This window comes from Parastagonospora nodorum (genome assembly GCF_000146915.1).
Source record: "Parastagonospora nodorum SN15 chromosome Unknown scaffold_40, whole genome shotgun sequence".
In the NCBI taxonomy this organism is placed as follows: Eukaryota; Fungi; Ascomycota; class Dothideomycetes; order Pleosporales; family Phaeosphaeriaceae; genus Parastagonospora; species Parastagonospora nodorum.
In genome coordinates this window covers 96869-117504 of record NW_001884588.1, presented here as the reverse complement: position 1 = coordinate 117504, position 20636 = coordinate 96869, and the positions used below count along the sequence as shown (strand labels likewise).

General features: G+C 53.9%; 10 protein-coding genes across 10 annotated transcripts; 7 read left to right on the top strand and 3 right to left on the bottom strand.

Moving 5' to 3' along the window:
- Positions 1–113: 113 nt before the first annotated feature.
- SNOG_15729 (hypothetical protein) lies at positions 114–2006 on the top strand (the record flags this gene model as incomplete). The annotated part of the gene is made up of 1 exon (XM_001805815.1): positions 114–2006. The coding sequence occupies one exon, from the start codon at positions 114–116 to the stop codon at positions 2004–2006; it is 1893 nt and encodes a 630-aa protein (XP_001805867.1).
- A 516-nt stretch (positions 2007–2522) lies between these two features.
- SNOG_15728 (hypothetical protein) lies at positions 2523–5739 on the top strand (the record flags this gene model as incomplete). Its single annotated transcript, XM_001805814.1, has 4 exons — positions 2523–2609; positions 2738–5154; positions 5204–5325; positions 5549–5739. 4 exons carry the CDS (start codon positions 2523–2525, stop codon positions 5737–5739), a joined length of 2817 nt encoding a protein of 938 aa, XP_001805866.1.
- Positions 5740–6391: 652 nt separating this feature from the next.
- On the top strand, positions 6392–7650 carry SNOG_15727 (hypothetical protein; the record flags this gene model as incomplete). The annotated part of the gene is made up of 3 exons (XM_001805813.1): positions 6392–6561; positions 6762–7285; positions 7340–7650. 3 exons carry the CDS (start codon positions 6392–6394, stop codon positions 7381–7383), a joined length of 738 nt encoding a protein of 245 aa, XP_001805865.1. The 3' UTR covers positions 7384–7650.
- Positions 7651–7843: 193 nt separating this feature from the next.
- SNOG_15726 (hypothetical protein) lies at positions 7844–9100 on the bottom strand (the record flags this gene model as incomplete). Its single annotated transcript, XM_001805812.1, has 1 exon — positions 7844–9100. One exon carries the CDS (start codon positions 9098–9100, stop codon positions 7844–7846), a length of 1257 nt encoding a protein of 418 aa, XP_001805864.1.
- A 2018-nt stretch (positions 9101–11118) lies between these two features.
- Positions 11119–12998, top strand: SNOG_15725 (hypothetical protein; the record flags this gene model as incomplete). Its single annotated transcript, XM_001805811.1, has 3 exons — positions 11119–11920; positions 12192–12696; positions 12746–12998. 3 exons carry the CDS (start codon positions 11119–11121, stop codon positions 12996–12998), a joined length of 1560 nt encoding a protein of 519 aa, XP_001805863.1.
- Positions 12999–13964: 966 nt separating this feature from the next.
- SNOG_15723 (hypothetical protein) lies at positions 13965–14728 on the top strand (the record flags this gene model as incomplete). The annotated part of the gene is given in 4 exon segments (XM_001805810.1): positions 13965–14064; positions 14117–14535; positions 14556–14631; positions 14646–14728. 4 exon segments carry the CDS (start codon positions 13965–13967, stop codon positions 14726–14728), a joined length of 678 nt encoding a protein of 225 aa, XP_001805862.1.
- A 171-nt stretch (positions 14729–14899) lies between these two features.
- SNOG_15722 (hypothetical protein) lies at positions 14900–15654 on the bottom strand. Its single transcript, XM_001805809.1, has 2 exons — positions 15561–15654; positions 14900–15509 (listed from the first exon to the last, which is right to left on the bottom strand). The coding sequence occupies exons 1-2, from the start codon at positions 15570–15572 to the stop codon at positions 15114–15116; spliced, it is 408 nt and encodes a 135-aa protein (XP_001805861.1). The 5' UTR covers positions 15573–15654; the 3' UTR covers positions 14900–15113.
- A 6-nt stretch (positions 15655–15660) lies between these two features.
- On the top strand, positions 15661–17379 carry SNOG_15721 (hypothetical protein; the record flags this gene model as incomplete). Its single annotated transcript, XM_001805808.1, has 3 exons — positions 15661–15970; positions 16038–16474; positions 16527–17379. 3 exons carry the CDS (start codon positions 15661–15663, stop codon positions 17124–17126), a joined length of 1347 nt encoding a protein of 448 aa, XP_001805860.1. The 3' UTR covers positions 17127–17379.
- A 951-nt stretch (positions 17380–18330) lies between these two features.
- Positions 18331–18888, top strand: SNOG_15720 (hypothetical protein; the record flags this gene model as incomplete). The annotated part of the gene is made up of 1 exon (XM_001805807.1): positions 18331–18888. The coding sequence occupies one exon, from the start codon at positions 18331–18333 to the stop codon at positions 18886–18888; it is 558 nt and encodes a 185-aa protein (XP_001805859.1).
- Positions 18889–19081: 193 nt separating this feature from the next.
- SNOG_15719 (hypothetical protein) lies at positions 19082–20535 on the bottom strand (the record flags this gene model as incomplete). Its single annotated transcript, XM_001805806.1, has 3 exons — positions 19082–19872; positions 19920–20104; positions 20157–20535. The coding sequence occupies 3 exons, from the start codon at positions 20533–20535 to the stop codon at positions 19159–19161; spliced, it is 1278 nt and encodes a 425-aa protein (XP_001805858.1). The 3' UTR covers positions 19082–19158.
- Between the last annotated feature and the right edge of the window lie 101 nt (positions 20536–20636).

Here is a 20636-nt window from a genome sequence, read left to right as displayed (position 1 = left end):
TCTCGAGTCTCCAGCAGTCCAGGAAGATCGTGGCCACAGGCCCAGCACCGACCTCCGTTGACACGTCCGTCCAAATCACTCTTCCGTTGCGCGAATCTTCCTTGCCAAATATCATGTCCACGACAGAGGTCTATCCGCTTCCAGATCAGGCAGACACCAAGGAGAAGAAGATCACAACGATTGGTGAAGTGTTTCGAGCACCTGCCCATCTACCACAGATCAGCCCACCAAAAGCTGCGCGGCCCACCACCGGGAAAAGTCACACAATTACATTTGCCCCTCCAGAGATGCCTAAGCCTAGCCGTAAGGGTTCTCAGTCTTATGCGCATCAGAACTTGTCCGCTGGCTTCTGGTTGGGATATGCCGGAGTCGACCTGCCCAAGGACCAATCATCGCCCACAGCAAAGCAAAAGAGTCGACAACGAGCGTTGAGCATGGGTGAAGCGCAGCAACCTCCTTCGGAGGCTAGCCTTGTCGCCGTACAGCAGGCAAAGGAAGACGCCTTGTTTCGCAGCGCGTACTCGAGTTTTGCACCTACTCGCGATGACAGTACCGCTATCATACCTGAAGAGACCAAGAACAGGGTCTGGTGGCAGAGGGTGGGTGAGAAACGCTTCAATGAGATGTTTCCGATCGACCCAGCACTCCTCGATGCAGAAGAGGCGGTTGAGATTGAAGCCATTAATGCGGCGGACGAGGAGGCAACCTTCAAAGACGCCGTCGATAACTTTGAACAAGTGGACATTGCAATCTTGTCCGTCTCTGAAGAGAAAAGCGACGAGGAGAAGGGCACAGACGAAGTTTTGCAGGAGATCTCAGAGCTACTGGAGACCCTTGCATCACATCAGAGGATACGTAACTCTTCGTTGACGACCAACCCGCGCACACCGGTGGTGCAGAACTCATCTCTAGCTTCACTAGCCGGCAGTCCCTCAACACCATCGACGGAAGAATTTGATGTATACCAAATCCTCAAATCGCAACTGACTTTGCTAGTCTCCCAGCTTCCGCCCTATGCTGTAGCCAAGTTGAACGGTGATCAGCTTGACGAACTAAACATCAGCCGGACTATATTGTTCGACACGAAAGAGTACAAGGGCGTTTTGGAAGAGGACGCCCTCTCCAGGCTCGCAAAAGCGCCGCCTGTTGCTGCTGCGACACCAGCGACTCTCCATCGTACTGGCTCTGGAACTCATGCTCACTATCCTGCGGGTAGTGCCCAGTATAGCCGCCCTGCGGCATCAGTGCACCAGTCCAGCACCCGACCTGTCCAAACAACACAGTCCTTTTACCCGCAGCAACAATCCCTCCACCGATCGTCCTCTATGCTCTCCCAACGCTCTCCATCCGGAACGTCCCATAGCTATCAGGCGGGCGGTGCGTCGTATGCTCCGTCGTCGAGAAGCTACTCCAACACACAGTCCTATAGTCAACAGACACCACGCCCTAGTTATGGACAGACACCATCTGGGCAGTACTACCCTCAGCGCTCGGCACAGCTGAGTACTTACGGGGGCGCCGCGGCTTCTCAATATCAGGCACCCACCCCACAGACCCAGCCGCAAAACCGCTATACGGCGCAGCCAGCACAGAACGGCTACATGCCACGAGCACAGAATTCGTCCTTGATGTACAACGGTTCTCAAACACCGCAAGTAGCGGGCGTGTCACCTCTGAAAGCCACTCCTGCACCAGCGCTGTCAGCATTCAACGCACGGCCGGCTTATAGCACGCCCGTCGCGGGTGGACAAGCGAGAAGTTCTTACTATGGTCCATCACAGTACGGCACGCCACAGGCGCCCACACCATCCACCACGTTCGGAGGTATACCCGCCAATCCCCAGCAGATGATGATGGACAGGCAACAGGCTCAAGCTGTGGCACAATCGCAAGCTCGACTAGCTGCGCAGTCTAGTTTCAGCAGTAGCAGGGCAGGCTCTGGCACACCTCAACCACCGAACGGCTCGTACAATGGGCAGTCAAACGGTGCATCGATGTCAACCTGAGCAGCCACAGGGAAATGACTAGTGTTGGCAAAAACACATGAGGGAGTTACTTGGACAACACTTTGTAGCCAGGCGTTTTTACGGGCGATTGACAAAGGTGTATTAACAACTCAGGACTCGATTGAATGCTTCTTAAAGGTACTTTGGCTCCGTTATTCGTGGTGAGCTCATCCAATAGATGCTTGTGGTCGGATGGCGCAACCAGCGTCCTGTGCTTGGATTGTTTTGCTACATATTAGATCCTCAAAAAGAGGTAGCTGTAATGATAGTATCTTGACGGAATTAAGAATGGCCTTCATCCACTGTTCCACGCGGAACGTACAGAATTTATCTCGTCTTCATGTATCCGCTCGTTGGTGGTACATAGTGTGAATTGGTTCCGATTGTTCCGACGTAGCGCCCGCAGCTTGGACCCTGCATGACGTTAGCCCTCATACCGTGCAAGCCGATCCATGCGACACGCGGAGCGCTGATATCCAGCTCTTGAGTACCAACTCACAGCTATGACACACCACCATGGCACATCTTCTACGCGGCAAACAAGCCGGCATACACAGCGATCTTTCCGCCGGCCTTGGACCTGATCTCTTCGTACTCGACCATGTATGCGCCCACTTTCTCGCACCCCATTGTTGCCCTTGTTGGTATGCGCGCAAACGAGCTGACTGTTGAAGATTCGCAACTATGGCATAAATTCAAAAATCACACAAATCGCATACGACCCTGTACAGTCCCTGATAGCCGTCGGCACCAGCGAGAGCAAATTCGGAAACGGTCAGATTTACATCTTCGGGCAGAACAGGGTTGAGGTAGTCCTACCACTGCCACGCCAGGCCTCAGTAAAGATACTCCAGTTCTGCGCAGAGAAGCTGCTATGCGTCGACTCGAAGAACGATCTCTCCGTCTTTTCCTTGGAGACCAAAAAGCTCATCAACGCGCACTCTCCACCAGCGAAGATCACGGCACTGCATAGCGACCCAACGCTCGACTATGCGCTCCTCGGCACACAACATGGTGAGGTCATTGCATATGACCTCGACCGCGAGTGTCTCACACCATTAAAGATACCGAATCTCTGGAAGGCGCAGTTTCCTCGAGCGCGGTTGACGTCAATCGTGACGCTGGCACTACACCCACGCGACATTGGATCTCTCTTGATTGGCTACAACTCCGGTGCAGTCATATACTCGTTCAAACAAAACAAAGCTCTGCAATTCTTCAACTACGTACTTCCGAAGGGTGCCCCAGGTGGTGACTCGGACCCTGGTATGATCTCCAGAGAACGTGAACCGCCTCTGACACAGGCTGTCTGGCATCCAACTGGTACCTTTGTCCTCACCGGCCATGAGGATAGTAGCATTGTGATATGGGACGCCAAAGATGGCAGGATCGTGCAGGCCCGGACCTTGCAAGACACCAATATCAACAAGCCTGGACCTGGGAGCTTTAGTCCTGGAGCTGTAGAGGGGTCCTTCGCGCTCAAATCACCCATCTTCAAGATTGCTTGGTGTGCGAATCAGGATCCAGACGATACTGCAGTACTGATCGCTGGCGGACAGCCATCCAATATCATCCCGAAGAGTCTGACCCTCTTCGAGATGGGCCGGACGCCCATGTACAACACATCCTCGTGGCAGGTACTCTCAGAACACTTTGAGAACCCCAAGAGACAGCGTATCCTACCTTGTCCACCTGGCTCTGAAGTGGTCGACTTGTTCTTGATTCCTCGGTCGTCTCCACATTTTGCTGGCTGTCATGACCCACTAGCCATTATTGCGCTGCTTGCATCTGGGGAGCTTCTTACACTCTCTTTTCCGAGCGGCATGCCGATTACCCCTACCAACCAACTGCATCTCTCGATGACTCTCGTTCATCCATATACCAACTACTTGAATCTTGCCCCTGTGGAGCGGACGAGGTGGCTTGGCATGACTGAGAAGCGTTCACACGGCCCTAAACTCCTCCAAGGCGGTGCGGGCGCTGTGAGTCCGCTGAAGCGGTTTGAACACCGAAATGTTGTTCAAACTGCCCATGCAGACGGAACAGTCCGATTGTGGGATGCGGGTCACGCCGACGAACTCGAGAACGATACACTATTGCAAGTCGACGTAGCTCGGGCAGTCGGCCGCCAAGACGCTGCCATCGCAAAGACATCATTCGCAGGCGCAGCTTCAGAATTATCTGTGGGCTTGAGATCTGGTGAAGTCGTCGTCTTCAGGTGGAATACCAACAAACATCCCGGCCAAGAATTCCCACCTGGCGATAACACGCCCAAGGAACTCACCAACATCACACACAGAGCCGAGGCGGCACTCAAGGAGGGTTTGTTGCCTTTCACGCTCTTAGACGAAGGTAACGGCCCAGTCACTGCGCTAAAACACTCAGACGTAGGTTTTGTGGTGGCCGGTTTCGAAGGAGGCAGTATGGCCATCATCGACCTGCGAGGACCGGCGGTCATATACAGAGGTGCGATCCGCGACTTTGTCAAACCCGACAAGCGCGGAAGCTTTCGACGGAGCTCGAACGAGCCGGTGACTAAAGCTGAATGGCCGACGTGCATCGAGATTAGTGTGATGACACTTGAAGGAGACGACTTCTCAAGCATTGCAGTACATGTTGGGACTAATCTAGGTCATCTTGCTACATTCAAGCTCCTTCCAGAATCCAGTGGGCAATACACGGCGAAGTTTGCAGGAGTCTGTTCCCTGGATGACAAGATCGTCAGTATCTGCCCCATGTACGCCGAAACTGGACGGCCAGCATACGCAACACAGTCGGCGGTTGCAAATCTTCGCACCGGATCAAAGATCAATGGTGTGCTTCTCGCAGTCACCGCTTCTGGGGCGAGACTATTCAAACCAGCTACTCACAAGGGCGCGCACAAGAGCTTTGATCAGTTCTTGTGCGATTCTGCGGCTGTAGTCCGATTTGAAGAAGTGAGCTACGCGCTACTGGGGCTTTACGGTGATGGATGTGCACGAGCATACTCTTTACCCGCCTTGAAGGAAATTGGTTCGGTCAAAGTCAGTGACTACCTAGACATAAGACGCTTCTCCGAAGCTGTGATTACGAGTACGGGAGATATTCTCGGGTGGAAAGGACCTGCGGAGATGGCTTTGATCAACGTGTTTGGTCGTGGTCTGCAACTGTAAGTGAAGTCGCACGCATTCTTGGAAGCATGCTAATAAATCAATTAGCGACCGAACAAAGGACATCCTCATGAATCCTGACATGCTCATCCCTCCTCGGCCAACTATCAGCAACATTCAATGGATCTCTGGCACGCAATATGTAACGCCAGCCGACATGGATCTCCTGAGTAAGTTGACCTGTGCCACTGCATGCATCCAAATGATATCCTTTGGAAGTATCACTAACGCAACACCCAGTCGGAGGCCCAGACCGCCCACCCTCAAAACGTATGCTCGCCCAAGCCCGCTCCGAAGCCGAACAAGCCCGCCGCTCCGCCGCTCGCTCGAACCCGAGACCAGGCTCCTCATCTAGCTCAGCGTATCCATCGTATCCAACCAATGCTCCTCCAGCGAATGAAGGCTGGAGCGCGTGGGCGACTCGCCAGTTCAACGAGCGTACGGAGGGATTGAATCAAGTGAGCGAAGGCATGAATAACTTGTCCAATAACAGCGCCGGGTGGGCGGATGATGTGAATAAGTTTGTGGGCAAGCAGAAGAGGGGATTGGTTATGGGGGCGATGAAGAGTAAGTTTGGGTTTTAGGGAGGATTTGAGGTGAAGTTTCTATAGAACTTTAGCGAATGATTGAGTGTGTTATTTTACAATTTTGCAGGTTGTCAACTACGAGGGAAAGTAACAAGGGCACTTAGTAGCCCAAAGCTATACACACTATCGCGACGCCTTGGTTATGACAGCAAGGCCCCGTGTGTTGCTTCAGGCAACCTGGTCGCTTTCCGTCGTAGGTGAGAACCTGCAGTAGTTTTCTTCTGTTGTTACTCTACCGTGTCGTATGCATATGTTGCTTGTAGCTCAACTTCTTGTTTCTTCCAGATATGATCTTCAACACTTCTCTGGGAGACTTGGTACCTGCCTGATTAGGAATTCAAATTTCAGGTGTTGATGACTGCCAAAATTCGAGTGAACGTATTGCTTCGTGTAGTGACAGGGAAGGCTTAGACTGTCGTGACGTTGCGATACTTGGTACATACCAGATTAGGCGAGTATTTGGACCCATTAATCTCTGTCAAATCTATTGAAAGTTCTTTTTCTGACTGCGGCGCGAACAGTCACTGAGGAAAGTCGTGAGGCTAGTGTGGCTGTGCCATGTGGCTCGTGCATCGTCGCTGCCCGCACTGTGGGCTCAAATTGACAGAGCTTTTAACACCCTCGAAACCCCACGCGTCCACCACACATCATGGGAGCACCATACGACTTCGCGCCCGAGCGGCCGGATCACATCCAGCAGATCCTCGATGGCCTCGATCGATACAACCCAGAGACAACGGGTGTCTTCCAGGACTATGTCATGCAACAGTGCGAGAGCCAAACGTACGACTGCTACGCCAACCTCGCTCTCCTGAAGCTGTACGTCAGTCGCCTTATCTCTATCTCTTACGTGTCTTGCATGATGAACAAAGAACCACAACGTTTCCTATTACCCGAGGGATGGGGCTTGAATCACTCCGCCCACTGAAGTTCAATTATTAGCTCTATCTGAAAGCCATCTACTACCAACTGTCAACACCGCATGAGTTACGATTCTTGTACTGACACCGGCATCATAGTTACCAGTTCAACCCGCACCTCTCGCGCGATGAGACCGTCACCAACATCCTCGTCAAGGCTCTCACCATGTTCCCCAGCCCCGACTTTGCTCTCGGCCTTTCGCTCCTGCCCAGCCACCTCCTCGCACCCCTCAACTCCTCAGCACACAACCCCGCAGCCGGTGATGCGCCGCTGTCAGAAGCAGTCCAGAAGCTCAACGAGCTGAGGAATTTGCTCGAGGGTGCTGACTACGCCACCTTCTGGTCCACCCTGGACTCGGACGACCTGTACGCCGACTTGATCGCCGACGTGTCAGGCTTCGAGGAGCTGATGCGCGTCCGCATTGCGGCCACAGTCAGCCAGGCGGTACGAGAGGTCGACAGGAGCATCTTGGAGTCGTGGTTGAACCTTGAAGGTAGCGACTTTGAGCACTTCGTGGGCAGCGTATGTGGCTGGACCATTGAGGGTGCCAAGATCAAGGTGCCCATGAACAAGGACAACGAGGCCAAGGGCACCGTCGTAAGGGAGAATGTCAAGTTCGACCGTAAGTGGCAATTAAAGAATCATGCCTTGAACTTTTTGCTGACCGATAGCCCAGAATTTGCGAGAGTGATCAAGCGCGCTTACGAGCAACCTGCATGATCAATTTCACTACGACTAGTTACGGCATGATATCATGGTTACGAAGCCCCAAAAGGGATTGGTTCGCAAACGGCGTTGGAAGGAAACGGCACCTAGGACAGCATGCAGAGTAAGTGTCCATGTTAGACTGACGGAGAAGAATTCTCCATACTCCGACGATACCCTCCAGAGCATCAGCATTGATCCTGAAAAAAGGGCTCTAAGACAGGGCGCGTACAGCGTGCTCGACGTGAATACAAACGACTGTTCGTCTGTTCACAGCGACATGATCACCCTTTCCAACTCTCAGTTACTGTGTTATGCAAGATTCCTCAGTGTGAAAGTGATTGTTATGATGGCCTTCCGCCTCCTGCAGAGAAGCTCAAGCTCCATGCCATAATAGATATATAGTACATTCAGAATGGCAGTAAGTTACAAACTTTTCCAGAACCCGAGAGCAATGAAAACACTCCAAGCACACTCAAGTTGACCTCTTCAACACCTTCTTCTGTTGCTCAGCCACCACCATGTCCATGAACCTGTGAGGCAGACCAGAACAACCCGACGGACTCAAGTTTCGCTTGATGCAGTCGGAAGCAGTTTCTTCGTAAGAGGTCCTGAAGACATCCCACAGCGGTGCATCCTTCGAGTTTGGAGGTACAGGTCTTGGGAAGTAAGGGTCGTTCCTGAAATATGAATGGACCAGCTGGAGAAGCATCTCGTCTACATTTGTGGACATCACTTTGCACCTGTTGAAGTCCAGCATCCACATGTGAGTGGTCCTCTTCTTGAAGTCATTGATGTGCGCATCCCAAGTGGAAGTGTTGGGTGACATGTTCGCAATGGCTTTCGTGGACAACGGCTTTGTGATGATCAGATGTGGTTGGGCCACCAGCTCGGGAGAAGATCCGAGGACGAACTCGACATCGTTGGCATCCAGATGACAAGCCCAGTGCATAATTGCCAGAGCTTGTCCGATGGCAGATGCAAACTCGGAGATACTCAGATCCAGCTCTTCCATCTGGTCGAGATGAAGGTTGAAGTTCCTGAGCTGGAAGAATTTATTGTTGACCCTTTCCCTTCTCTTTCCCAAGTACATTCTTACAAGGCAGTCTTTGTTGGAAACATCAGCCTTGAAACTCTGGAGGTCAGCTTCCTTTGGTGCATAGATGTCAATTAATGACTCTCGGATCGGCTTTGCGAGTGGTAGGATTCTTTCAGCGCAGAGCAAGTTTGAAGGCTCCTTCAGAAATTGTGAGGGGAAGCGGTCCAGGTTCTCTGGCCACCAGATTTTGTCACTCTGACCAACGAAGTACTTGAGTCTGGGAACCCTGACTTCTATTTTGTCGCGACCCCATTTCTCAAAGACCTCAGAGACTTTGTTGTGCATTTCGTAGTCGTTCCACAGCTGATCTGTGTCCTGTCCAGGGTAATTCGCAACTTTGAAGATGTCCGTAGTACCTGGCACCTCATAAACTCTGCCACAAGTACCAGCTCCCAGAGATCTAAAGAGAGATCGGGTACCAACAGCGGCTTGCTGTCTCTCGGCAAAAGAAGAGGCCGTGGAGATGATGGACCGGACAGAAAGAAAGCGCCTGAGCGTCAACTTGGGATTCAACTTCTCTTCCAGCTGAATGGACTCCATCATTCTTTCCATGAGAGAAGCGCTGCGGCTGAACTGAGACTCTTCGCTGACATCTTGTCCTCGCTTTCGGGATTTCGGATCGTTCTGTGACATGCTGTGGTCGATTGGGGTTTTTGAGATGTGCAACATGTGCAGATTGAAAGACTTTTGGAACTCTGAAATAACTCTGAGAGAACAGGTGGATTGAGGAAGAAATTGGAATTAAATTCTTTTATAACACGATCTGTGGTAGTCGAAAATTCAACCGTGGTCGACACATGTTTTTTGTAAACCATGGTTGCGCTATATTGGACAACCAACAACATGGACTCGAGCCCCGCATACATTCAATTTTATTTTTTTCATAATGTACATGTTCCTTAGTTCTTGAACTTTCGTACGACGATCTGGCTGTTCTGGACAGACAATCGCTCACCTCCAAAAGGCCACCATGAGCGGCTATGAGAAATGTGGGATTTTCCAGGACATCGCTCAACTCCAAAACGGCCACCATGAGCGGCTATAGAAGTTCAAGCTCCATGCCAGAATAGATATGTGTCGTGGCCCAGACTAAGCATGCGGAATTAATGACTCGAGCTGGAATGATGACTGGCGATGTGTCTCAGGATGGTCCATTATATGAGTACAACGTCTTGCATTCTTATTTGCCGTATCGGGATCGACGGGGCTGATTTTATCAGTCTCGGTCCGACAGCCGAAAACTTCTGCATGAATTCCGTTCGCATCTTCAACAGCATCAACAGTTGTATATTGTGATACACGTTGTACGTCTGTTGTAGGACTGGTGTAGCTGCAAATCGGATTGTTTAACGGTGCGAGGCTATCCAGGATACTCTCTTCGTGCGAGAACGCTGACTTCCTGGGAGATTATAGCCAACACGGCTAAAGTTTAACTCGAAATCTACTCTAGCTCCAACACTGCGTGATAATTGCACCTTTATATGCGAAATCAAAGCGGTACAACTGGTATCTCATTAAAAGCGGGATGGCGCAGTAGCATCGGGTTCCACACGTTCCCCGAATGCACGTCAATTGTGCCTGGAGGCTTGTTCGACTCGGAGCCAATCGCTATTTTAATCCCTGTCGCGATCGGAAACTCGCACGGGCCATCTCCACCAAATGCAGCTAAATCGGAAACTGCAGCATGTTGAAACCCCATCCATCAAACACGGTTACACACTGTGTGTTTTGACGATTGACCGTCTGTATTGATGGGAGCAGCCGATGATGCAAAGTCGAACGAGAGTATGCTCGTGGAGACGATGATCTGTTGATGACTGCCGCGGCTGACGTTATGCAGTCGGTGCCAGGCGGCTAATGCGCCTGCTTCATCGCACACTGGATGTATGCTCGAGCTTGGAGGGGGTCAGCGTGCTACTTTGGCTTCTCCAGCGTATGCAGAACAGACATGGCTATCGTAGTCTCAAGATATGGAAGAAACATACAAAGGCATAGCGGTGCTGTTTGCTGAAGTCCCGCCATCTTGGACGCATGCTTGGGCGATAGACGCGACATGGTCACATAGTTTGCAGGGTCTATTCACAGCACAACGGCGGGCAGCAGCCCCGGATGTCGCTTCTCTGGCGTAGACTGATTTTCTTATGTAGGGCTCGCTCGTCGTAACCGCACAGGCCCTGCTGGTCAATCGCGTTTCTATAGATCAGACCAGACTGCCCCCTCCCTCTTGAACACGTCTGCCTCCCGCTCGCTTTCTTCTCTCTTTCTCTTTCTTTTCTGTCCAGATTTACGCCGCTGTAGTTGCAGAATCATCAATAACGCCTTTGCCGTGATCGCGGCCATCAAACTCTTGTTAGGGGGCGAATCTTGGTGTTCCTTTCCGTGCACCAGACACCCTCTAGGCGGCTCCCGAGCCCGGCAACTAACTCGACGCCCGCTTTGGTGTTCTCGACACTATCGTGCTAGACGCAATCCGCAACTTTTGGTGTTGAGTTTGCAGCCAACAACCTGCCGCATAACCCGTCACCTGCGCTACCTGCGCCCTAGTCGCGCTCCATATTTCTGGACAGTCTTATACACTCTATCCTGTTGTATACGACTCTCGACGCGCGTAGAGGGCGCCGACAACTTGGATAGTTTCCGTGTTCTTCGCCATGGATGCCAATGATGCATCTTCCCCCGGCAGTCTGAGCTCGCCCCCGCATTCGCCAGAGCAGGGCACGCCAAATTCCACTATCCGAGTGTCTGCTGGTGGTGTTGGTGTTGGAGGTGCCACCACCCCTGGAAACGTAACATCGTCACCTGCGCCACGAGGCCTCACAGCATCGGGACAGCCGCGGAAAAAGCCAGGTCCAAAGCCCAAAGCAAAAGATCCAAATGCGCCCGAGCCAGAGAAGAAGTCCAGAAAGCCCCGCAAGCCAGCTGAGCCCAAGGATCCAAATGCACAACCTGTGCAGCGTAAGAGGCGGACAAAGGCATCGCTGGAGCCACAGACTACACCAGCACCAGAGCCCGTCGACGAGAAGCCGCCTGTGCAGCAGTCGCCTACACCACAAACAGTACCCAGCGAGCCGGCGCCGACCCCCCAGCCAGAGCTGCCACCTGCCGTTACGCAGGCTCCTCGCGTATTGAGCAATCCGGAGCCCACGCTTCACAGCAATCCAAACCTGTCCCACATCAGTGTCGCTCCTTCCACACCACGGCCTTCCAGCTCAGGGCAGCGCTATGATCCCATCCGAGGCGGTGTATTTCGAAACGAAGCCCCAGGCACCAGCAAGTGCGCCGCCTCTCGTTTTCGCCGCCGCTCAATCGCGCAAGTGCGTCGCCCTTCAATCACGAGTTTGATCCGACCCACCTTCTGCGAGCCATTTCCTTTCTACCCACAGCCCGTGGCAAGCTTCCAGCACCAGAACTTCAGTCACGTCTGCACCGGGTCTCTCCTGCCGGCCTTCTTCTGTGCGGCCTGGGTCGGTTCCTTTCCTTAATCAAGACATGCCTTGCTTCAACAACAACAGCTGAACGCAACAACCAAACCACCACCACAAAGCTACTCGGCGCCTCCCGCACCCATGCCCATGGAGATCGATTCTGAGCCAAGCAAGCCCCTCCTCTGTTCCCATGACGAAGACCAACTCCACAAATTCAGGCACCGCGTCTAACACAAACGCGCCAACACCGCCTGCCAAACCTGTTCGCCAAAAAGAAGCCCCACCGCCCCTGCCTACAGGTAGCGGGCTCTTGTCCGGCACACCGTTTGGACCTGTTGCGAGCGGCACTGGCACTGGCGAGACCCCAGGCGCCAACATCTGGCTGACCTTCGACCTCAAGGGACGCGAGAATGTCACCATCAACTTCGCTCAGGAGGTGGAGAAGAAGTATGGCTTTGCGGCTCTGCACCCTCGGATTGCCGCGCGCCGTGAGCGCCAGCGACAGATCACCGCAGCTGGTGCTGCGCTTGAGCGAGCCCAAGGGGGTGGCTCGAACGATGACATGTCCGTCGACCTGTCAGAGAACGAGAGCAATGTTGAGATGGGTGGCATGGACGATGAGACTTCCGCTCGTGAGAACGGCGGCAAGAAGCGGAGGAAGCGCAAGCAAGAAGACTATGACAAGGAGGACGACTTCATCGACGACACTGAGCTCGCATGGGAGCAGCAAGCGCTCATGGCCAAGGACGGGTTCTTTGTATACAGCGGCCCGCTCGTCACTGATGAGAAGCCAGCTGTTGAGAGGTGAGCACTAATCCAATCTCGAGCATGACATTTCACTAACACTATACAGGGCCGATGGCACCGTTCGACGAGGCCGCGGACGAGGACGCGGAGGCACTGCGCGAGGCGATGCGGCAGGCCGAGGCCGAGGTCGAGGAGGCGGTCCAGGTTCTCGCGGTGGCTCCACCGTGCGCAAACCTCGCGTTACCAAGGCTGACCGTGCGATGATGGAGCAGGAAAAGAAGGAGCGTGAGACTCTAGCGCAGACAATCGCGGCAAAGCAACCTGTGCCAGCCTACGCTGGGGCAGCGGGCGCTTCGTAGGGCGAGGCTGTGAGCTGGATATGGGAACGTTCCGCCTGTGTTGCGAGTTGTGCCATTCTCTTAGATTCGATTTAGCGACGGGCGGCTTGTACCATACCCTGTGGGAGAGGAGATGCTTTTCTTACCTTGTCAACAAGCTATCGTGGTGGGGCATAGGCGTTCGTACACTTGCATTGTCGGAGAGGCGTTTGCACATAGATATACGGCGTGCTTGATACGCTTGCAGTATAGACTATCAATGTTTCCTTGCTTCAAATAAATGTTGATAACTCATGTTTAACATCAACATTACCTTGGAAAGCTTTGCACGTGCGCATGATATATGTGTAGGTGTACCTTCGGACGGCAGATGCAAGTGAAAGCGCGCAACCCCATCGCTGCTGTGTTTGCCTTTGCGCAGGTGATATCAACCTCACCTCTTCTATGTCCTCTATCATATACACTAGACTGCTAGCATTTCACGATTAAACAGGTACTATATGGCCTGCTCGGTTCTTCTTTGCTCGTTTTGCTCGATTCGTTTACACGATTTCCTTGCTCGTGGCTGCCAAACGATGCTGAACATTATTTACTTCCAAAGGTGAAAAGGAGCGGCTTGCTCTGGTTGATAGCGTGCCGCTCCTACCGCAGACAATCACTCTCTTCTATTCCACCATGGCTAGCAGTCCCATCATCTACCTGCTGTTGAGTGCTCCTTACGATGTATCGCCTCTCAGGTGAAAGGCCCGCGCTGTTTGATACCCGTATGCAGGCGGCCCGCTCCTGTCGCACACGTCAACATCGCCTACTTCCGTCTTGATAACGCGATTTCTCTGCTCTTTCCCCCCATACCTTTGACCAAACCCGACAAGACACACGCGTCTCAATTACAAGCCAACTGTCAAGCTAGACTGCATATCCAATTCCCGATTCAGCACTCCACCACCAACATAACATCTCCTATTCTGCAGCTACCTGACCGCAGCAATGCATCTGCCCGCCACTCTCGCCATCACCGCGCGCTCCCGCAAATTCTACGACGGCACCTACACCATGACCTCGGACGGCTTCACTGACGAGGCGGGAGGTAAGTTGCGGGCGGCGCACAAGCTCGCTCGGCAGCGCTGATGTAACAACAGTGTATCGCGCTTTCGACTGCCTTGACGCCGCTGCGCGCGCTCCAACGCCGCTGCCGCCGATGTTCTCGGACGACGAAGAGGCCGGGGGAGAGCAGGTTCTGACACCGAGCTCGATGCTGAGAGGAGCTGCGAGAGGTGATACTCCCATTGAGGTGACGTTCGTTTCGGATATAGCGGTCAAGGATAGGCAGGGTGGCTACGTGGATGATGAAGGGGGTCTGCTGGGTGAGATAGATGGGGTAGAGCGACGGAAGAGCAGTGTGAAGATCATGTCTAAGAGAGGGAAAGTTACGCCGAAGAAGTCAAGCAAAGCGAAGTCAGGCGATAGCTCGTCGCCACTGTCAGATTGCCCGTCAGATCTGTCGGAGTGGGAGAGCGAGAAGGTGAAATATGAGTGTATTGAGGCTATACAAAATGGGGTATGCTGACTGTGATATAGAAGAAGAAGACCACCCCGAAGAATAAGAAGAAGCCGTCTGAAGAGGAAAAGAATGACTCTTCGTCCAAGCGAACTCGTGGGGTTGCGCAGAAGGTGGTGAGGAAGACTCCGAGGAAGGCAGCACCAGCGCCTGCGTTGGTTACTCGGCAGCAAGACACTCGGCAGCCGGCTGAACAGGACACTCCGCGGCAGGATGGGAGCAGCGGGTGGAGGCGATCGACGCGCCGGACGCGGAACAGTAACTGGTGGTAGAGCTTCCTGAAAGGCGTAAGGTGCGGCGTTCCGGTCTTTGCTTTTATGATACCCCGCGGTGAACACATGAGGTGTTCCCAGTGTTTTTTTTTTGAGTTTGGGTTGTCAACGACTTTTGTAGGCTACATTTGCGACCCCGCCTTGGAACATATCTAATCCATTTGATCCTCCTGATAATATTCCTGCGTATCATGCAAGCTTGCCGTCCCTGAACGCCGCGTTATGCATACTCATACGTTTTGCTACATTGTTGTACATGCGCTTCTCCCAACATGACCTTTTTCGTAACTCATGTCCAGCGAATCTTCATCTTCCACTCGTCGACCTTAAGGCCTGCCACCAGCTCTTCTTGGGTGCGTTTTCAATCTCAGCCATGAGGCGCTCGTAGTGCTCGGGCGCAGAGGCGGGCTTGAGCAGCTCCGGCGACAAGGCGTATTTATGGCGAAACCGTCCTTGCCCTCCCGCTTCCAGCAGCGAGAACAGGGCATTCACCTGCGCCTGTTCGAGCTTGGGGTCCCGCGGTGATGCGGGCGCGGACGCTTTTACAGGCGTAGCTTCCTTCTTGGAAACTTCTGGCGCGGGCTCGACGGGTTTTACGCCATACGGTGAGCCACGGTACTCGATTGCGCGTGTGAAGGGCAGATTTGGGCGCAGGGCATCTTTGGGCCAGAGGGTGAGTATGCGGGTGTATTGTTTCGCTATCTTGGAACATTCAGCTTTGAAGGGCTTGAGGGACGTCGACCATAGACTCACTGTGCTTGCCATGGTGAAGTGTGGGAAGGGAAAGGGGAAGGCGCAACGGTTGCACCGACTTTGACGTGACTTCACTCGCGTATTCGTTACGGGCCAAAAAATGTATGATGCCCTGACGCGGACCGTGGAATCGGAGAGTCTAGTTCGCTTATGTGATGCATGGACGGGACTGTGGCTGAGCCGCCGGGATCCCTGCACATGTGGCGACGCTGCAACTCCCCTAACACCACCGCCGCCTGACCCACTCCACGCCTCCGACTTGCTTTGCCGCCTGCCATATCACCACCACCACCACCACCACCACCCTCGCTTTCCCTTTTCTACGTCGACTTTCCCGCCGCGATCCGTTAATACACACAACTCCACACACACGCTCCCGGCCAAGATGCCAGCCCCAGGGCTACGAACGGGTATGTCGCCTCACCTCGTCCGACGCATCGTGCGCCCGCGGCCCCTTATCGCAGAACACTAACAGAGATGCACAGGTGGCCGGCAATGACGAAGCAGACTCGCCAGTATTAGCACAAGGGAACCAGCAGTGGCCACCAGCCTCGCCGCCCCCGTCTTTCCATTCCCGAGCGTCCTCGCCCAACGGTGGCGCATCACGGCGACTGCTCGCAGACGACCCCGTTGCCAACGAAGAGGACCGTACACTTGCCGACACATTTGATTCGGAATCGGACGACGATGAGGATGACGATGGGCGTGACGACAGGCAGCGGCTGATGCGGGGGAACCCGACCACAGAAGACCAGCCGGTCGCCCCCGGCATTCAGAGGAGAGTCACGGAGATTCCAGTTTTCAACACGCAGGCGCCGAGCACGGGACGGGTGTATGGTGGCGGTAATGGCGGTGTTTGGGCGAATCTGAGCGCGAAACCAACGCCGGGACAGGATGCGGAAGAGAAGCCACCCGTATGTCTTCTCTTATCTAATCTAACGAATACCCAAGTCTAACACATTCTAGACATACGAGCAGGCCGCCGCAGACGCAACACCACCATACTGGGAAACCACAATCCTCGCACCCGGAACCTATGGCGACGAAGTATTCGTCGAAGGCCTCCCCGTCGGCTCGCTCTTCAGTTTCATCTGGAACGCCATGATCTCCATGTCCTTCCAACTCGTCGGCTTCCTCCTCACATACCTCCTGCACACTACACACGCCGCCAAGAACGGATCCCGCGCTGGTCTCGGAATCACACTGGTACAATTCGGCTTTGGGTTCCGCTCCGCCGTGCTCAACCCTGGCGGCGGCAGCAATGACACACCCGGCACAGGCTTCGAAGGCGGCGTGCCCAGCGAGCCCAACTCGCACGACTTCGACCCGGATACCGTTTCAGGGCCGGGCAGCGGAAGCAGTGATCTAACACCTGCGGCGAGCGCGGTCACGGGAAGCGATTGGATTGCGTACGGCTTGATGATTGTGGGCTGGTTCATTCTCATCAAGAGCGTGTCAGATTTCATTCGCGCACGGCGGCACGAGCAACTTGTGCTGCAGTCGCCGGACCGCGGGCTGGGTGTCGCTGTTATTGCCGAGGGCGAGAGTCCCGAGAGGAGTGTATAAATAACCTCTTCGTATTTCATCTTTCTGGCCTACATTGGGCATTCTTCACTTTCAAACAGACTTTCTACTTGTAGTGTTGCCAACGACGCAACTTTTTCTATATCCTTGTGAGATGGTGGAATTCGAAGGGCGATTGCATATAAATATTGCACGAATTTCCTTATTTTGGTTTTGGTCTTATATATATCCCCCCTACCGGCATACCCAGTGGCATTCTCGACGTAGAATGCATGCAAATCCCATACTTTTTCTCATCCTCCAATCACATAAACCAACCCCTTACCATGCATTTACGAGCATAAACGTGGAAAATCTTGAATAAAGTATTACCGCCGAGACTCACTATGCTAGCGCGTTGCTCATTTCAATACGGGCAAGCTAGGAACACGATGCGCGCGCTGACATCCAAGATTCCCCCTGCCGCCGTTGTTGCGGTCTAGTCCTTGTGAAGGTGGCTGTGTAGGGCTTGGCCCGGGATTCCGGCTCAGCCAAGACGTACAGACTCAAGTGTGTGAGAAGCGTCTCGTGTCTTTGCACTTCACACGGGGTAGCTTGGGGTAATTTCCCAAGGCGCAGGCGTATTTCTTGTCGATACTACTAAGATGCCGAATAATCCGTGGCGAGAGTGTAGTGAAAGGATGCAAGTGCGTTGATCGACGGCGGGATTGCAGCAAACAAGGATGATTGATGTTGTGATGTTGGGGCTGCTTTGGTAGTAATCAAAGTTTACACAAGACGGCGGGACCTCTGCCAATGCCAACCCGGCGCCTTGGATGGGCATCGTGACGTGCGCACCAAGACCACTATGAAGAGGACAAAACACCATGGCGCCGGAATGCATCCGCATCGGCGGTGTGTTTAAATACCACGGCTCGCCCTCCCCCCGCAGCCCAGAGGCCAGAAATTCAAAAAGTTAAGAAAAAATGCTCGGACGAAGGATATTATCGATCTGTTGCGGCTGCGAGCGGAGTTGGGTTGGTCGCTGGCGCATGAGCGTCAGCAACGACATACCCGAGAACCAGATTCTCGAAATCGTATACGGCGATGGAGCGGAGAGGAGGATACATGCGCCCAACGCACAAATGCATCCTGGCTGTAACTATCCCCCCCCCCTCACTATCCAACCAACTAACCAAATTCACCAGACATGGAAAACCCACCCCAACTAATGACACCCACCTGGCCCCCCTCCACCCCCTCCGCCATGATCATCATGCTCGACCTCGACGCCCCCTTCTCCGACTCCCGCGCCTCGCGCCTGCACTGGCTCGCCACAGGCCTGACCCCGTCCTCCACCACGCCCTCCGTCTCCGCCCTCGCGAACCTCACCATCCCGAACGCCCAGGTCTCGTACGAAGCCCCAGACCCCCCGATCGGCGACGTAGCACACACCTACGCCTTCTACCTCATCGGCGTGCCCGCGTCGTTTACGCCCCCGCAGGATCTCGCGCAGAACCGCGTGCCGTTTGATCTGGAGAAGATGCTGCGCGACGCGGGGATCGGCGAGGAGAGCGTCATTGCGAGGAATCATTTTAGGATTAGGGATTTGAAGGGCACGCCGACGCAGGGGTTTCCGGGGCCTAGGGCGAGTGAGACGGGGAGGGTGGTGGGCGGGAGTGCGGGTGCGAGTACGGGTGTGAGTTCGGCGGGGCCGGGGGCGACGGGGGTTGTGACTGTGGGAGCGCAGGGGGGCAGTAGGAAGGTGGGTGTTGGGATGGGGATGGGGATGGTTGGGGTGCTCGGGGCGGCGGTGTTTTTGTGAGGGGGAATTAGTGAAGTAGGAAATATTACATTATGATAATTGATCGTTGGTTCCAATGGATTGGTGTCTTGGCAGTATTGAGACGCAGACTGCCGGACGAAAGTGTACTCGTAGATGTCCTGTGGGTTAGTGATGAATCTGAGAATGGTAAAGAGACTTGAAGGAAATTTGACGAAAGAAAGTGGAGCAAGACTGCTTTCAGATTGCTAACATGATCTAGCTTGCTTTTCTGCTTTCTCATGCAAAGAGGTACATTTACCTTTCTGTACATCAGATGTTCCCTGACCGTGAGATCATGTGGTCGCGCGCCGGACCGACACCAATCCACTTGACCTTGACGCCAACAAAGTTCTCAATGTACTCGACGTACTTGCGCGCCGCAAGCGGGAGGTCCATATAGCTCTTTGCGCCAGTAGTAGGTTTCTTCCATCCAGGCAGGGTCTCATACTGCACCTCGACCTGTGCCAGCATATCGGGATTTGACGGGAAGCCTTCGAGACGCTGCCCATTGAGGGAGTACGAAGTGGCTACCTTTAGCTCGTCAAAGTCGTCGAGGACGTCCAGCTTGGTGAGGTTGAGGGCGGTGTAGTCGTTGCAGGCGTGCGAGTGCTTGACGACGACGAGATCGAGCCAGCCACAGCGGCGCTTGCGGCCGGTTGTCACGCCGACTTCGTGGCCGACGGACTGCAGCTTCTCGCCGAATTCGTTGAGCTGTTCGGTGGGGAAGGGACCAGAGCCGACGCGTGTGGTGTATGCCTTGACGACACCAATGACTTCGCGAAGTGACCGCCAGCCGAGAGTGAGGCCGGTGAGGACGCCTCCGAGACCGGTGTTGGATGATGTGACGAAGGGATATGTGCCGTAGTCGATGTCGAGCATGAGCGCGTTTGCACCCTCAACCAGGATCTTTGCGTTCTTCTCCTTAGCCGATGCGAGTAGCGGTATTTGGTCGACGACGTATGGCGCAAGCTTCTCGCGGAGGCCCTAAGTGTGTCAGTCACATCATTCAATTATAGTTCCTAGACTCTCACCTTGTATTTCTCAATCTCTGCTTGCATGTCGTACTGCAGCAGATCTCCGAAGCGCTTCTGGAAGCCCATGACGACCCTGCCGAGTTTCTGCTCAAAGACTTCCTCATCGAAGAGATCGCACATGCGCAGACCGCTCCTGGTCATTTTGGTGCTGTAGGTTGGGCCAATGCCCTTCTTGGTGGTGCCTATCTCCAGTCAGTACATCCTCGCGTCTCCAAACTAAGCTCTTCAACCCACCAATGAAGCCCTGACCAAGCTCAACCTCCTCCAGTCCATCAACCTGCTGGTGGACGTCAAAGACAACATGAGCCCTGTCCGAGATGTAAATCCGGCCCTCAGTGTTCAAGCCATGCTTCTCCAGCGCCTCGAGTTCCTTGAAGAAGCTCGGCACGTGGACCACACAGCCTGATCCGATGACGTTTATGCAGTTCGGATTGACGAGGCCAGACGGCAGGATATGGAAGTCGTACGTAACACCATTGGCGACGATTGTGTGACCGGCATTGTTACCGCCCTGGGCGCGGCAGCAGATTTGCGACTCATGGGCGAGGATGTCGGCGAGCTTGCCCTTGCCTTCGTCGCCCCATTGGGCGCCGAGGACAACTGTGACGGACATGTTCGACGAGGCGAAGAGGAGACGGATGCAGCGGCCGTCGAGGTTTTAATTACCCATGGGACGCGGGAGATGCGTAGCGGACTTGGCCGACAACTTCTGAG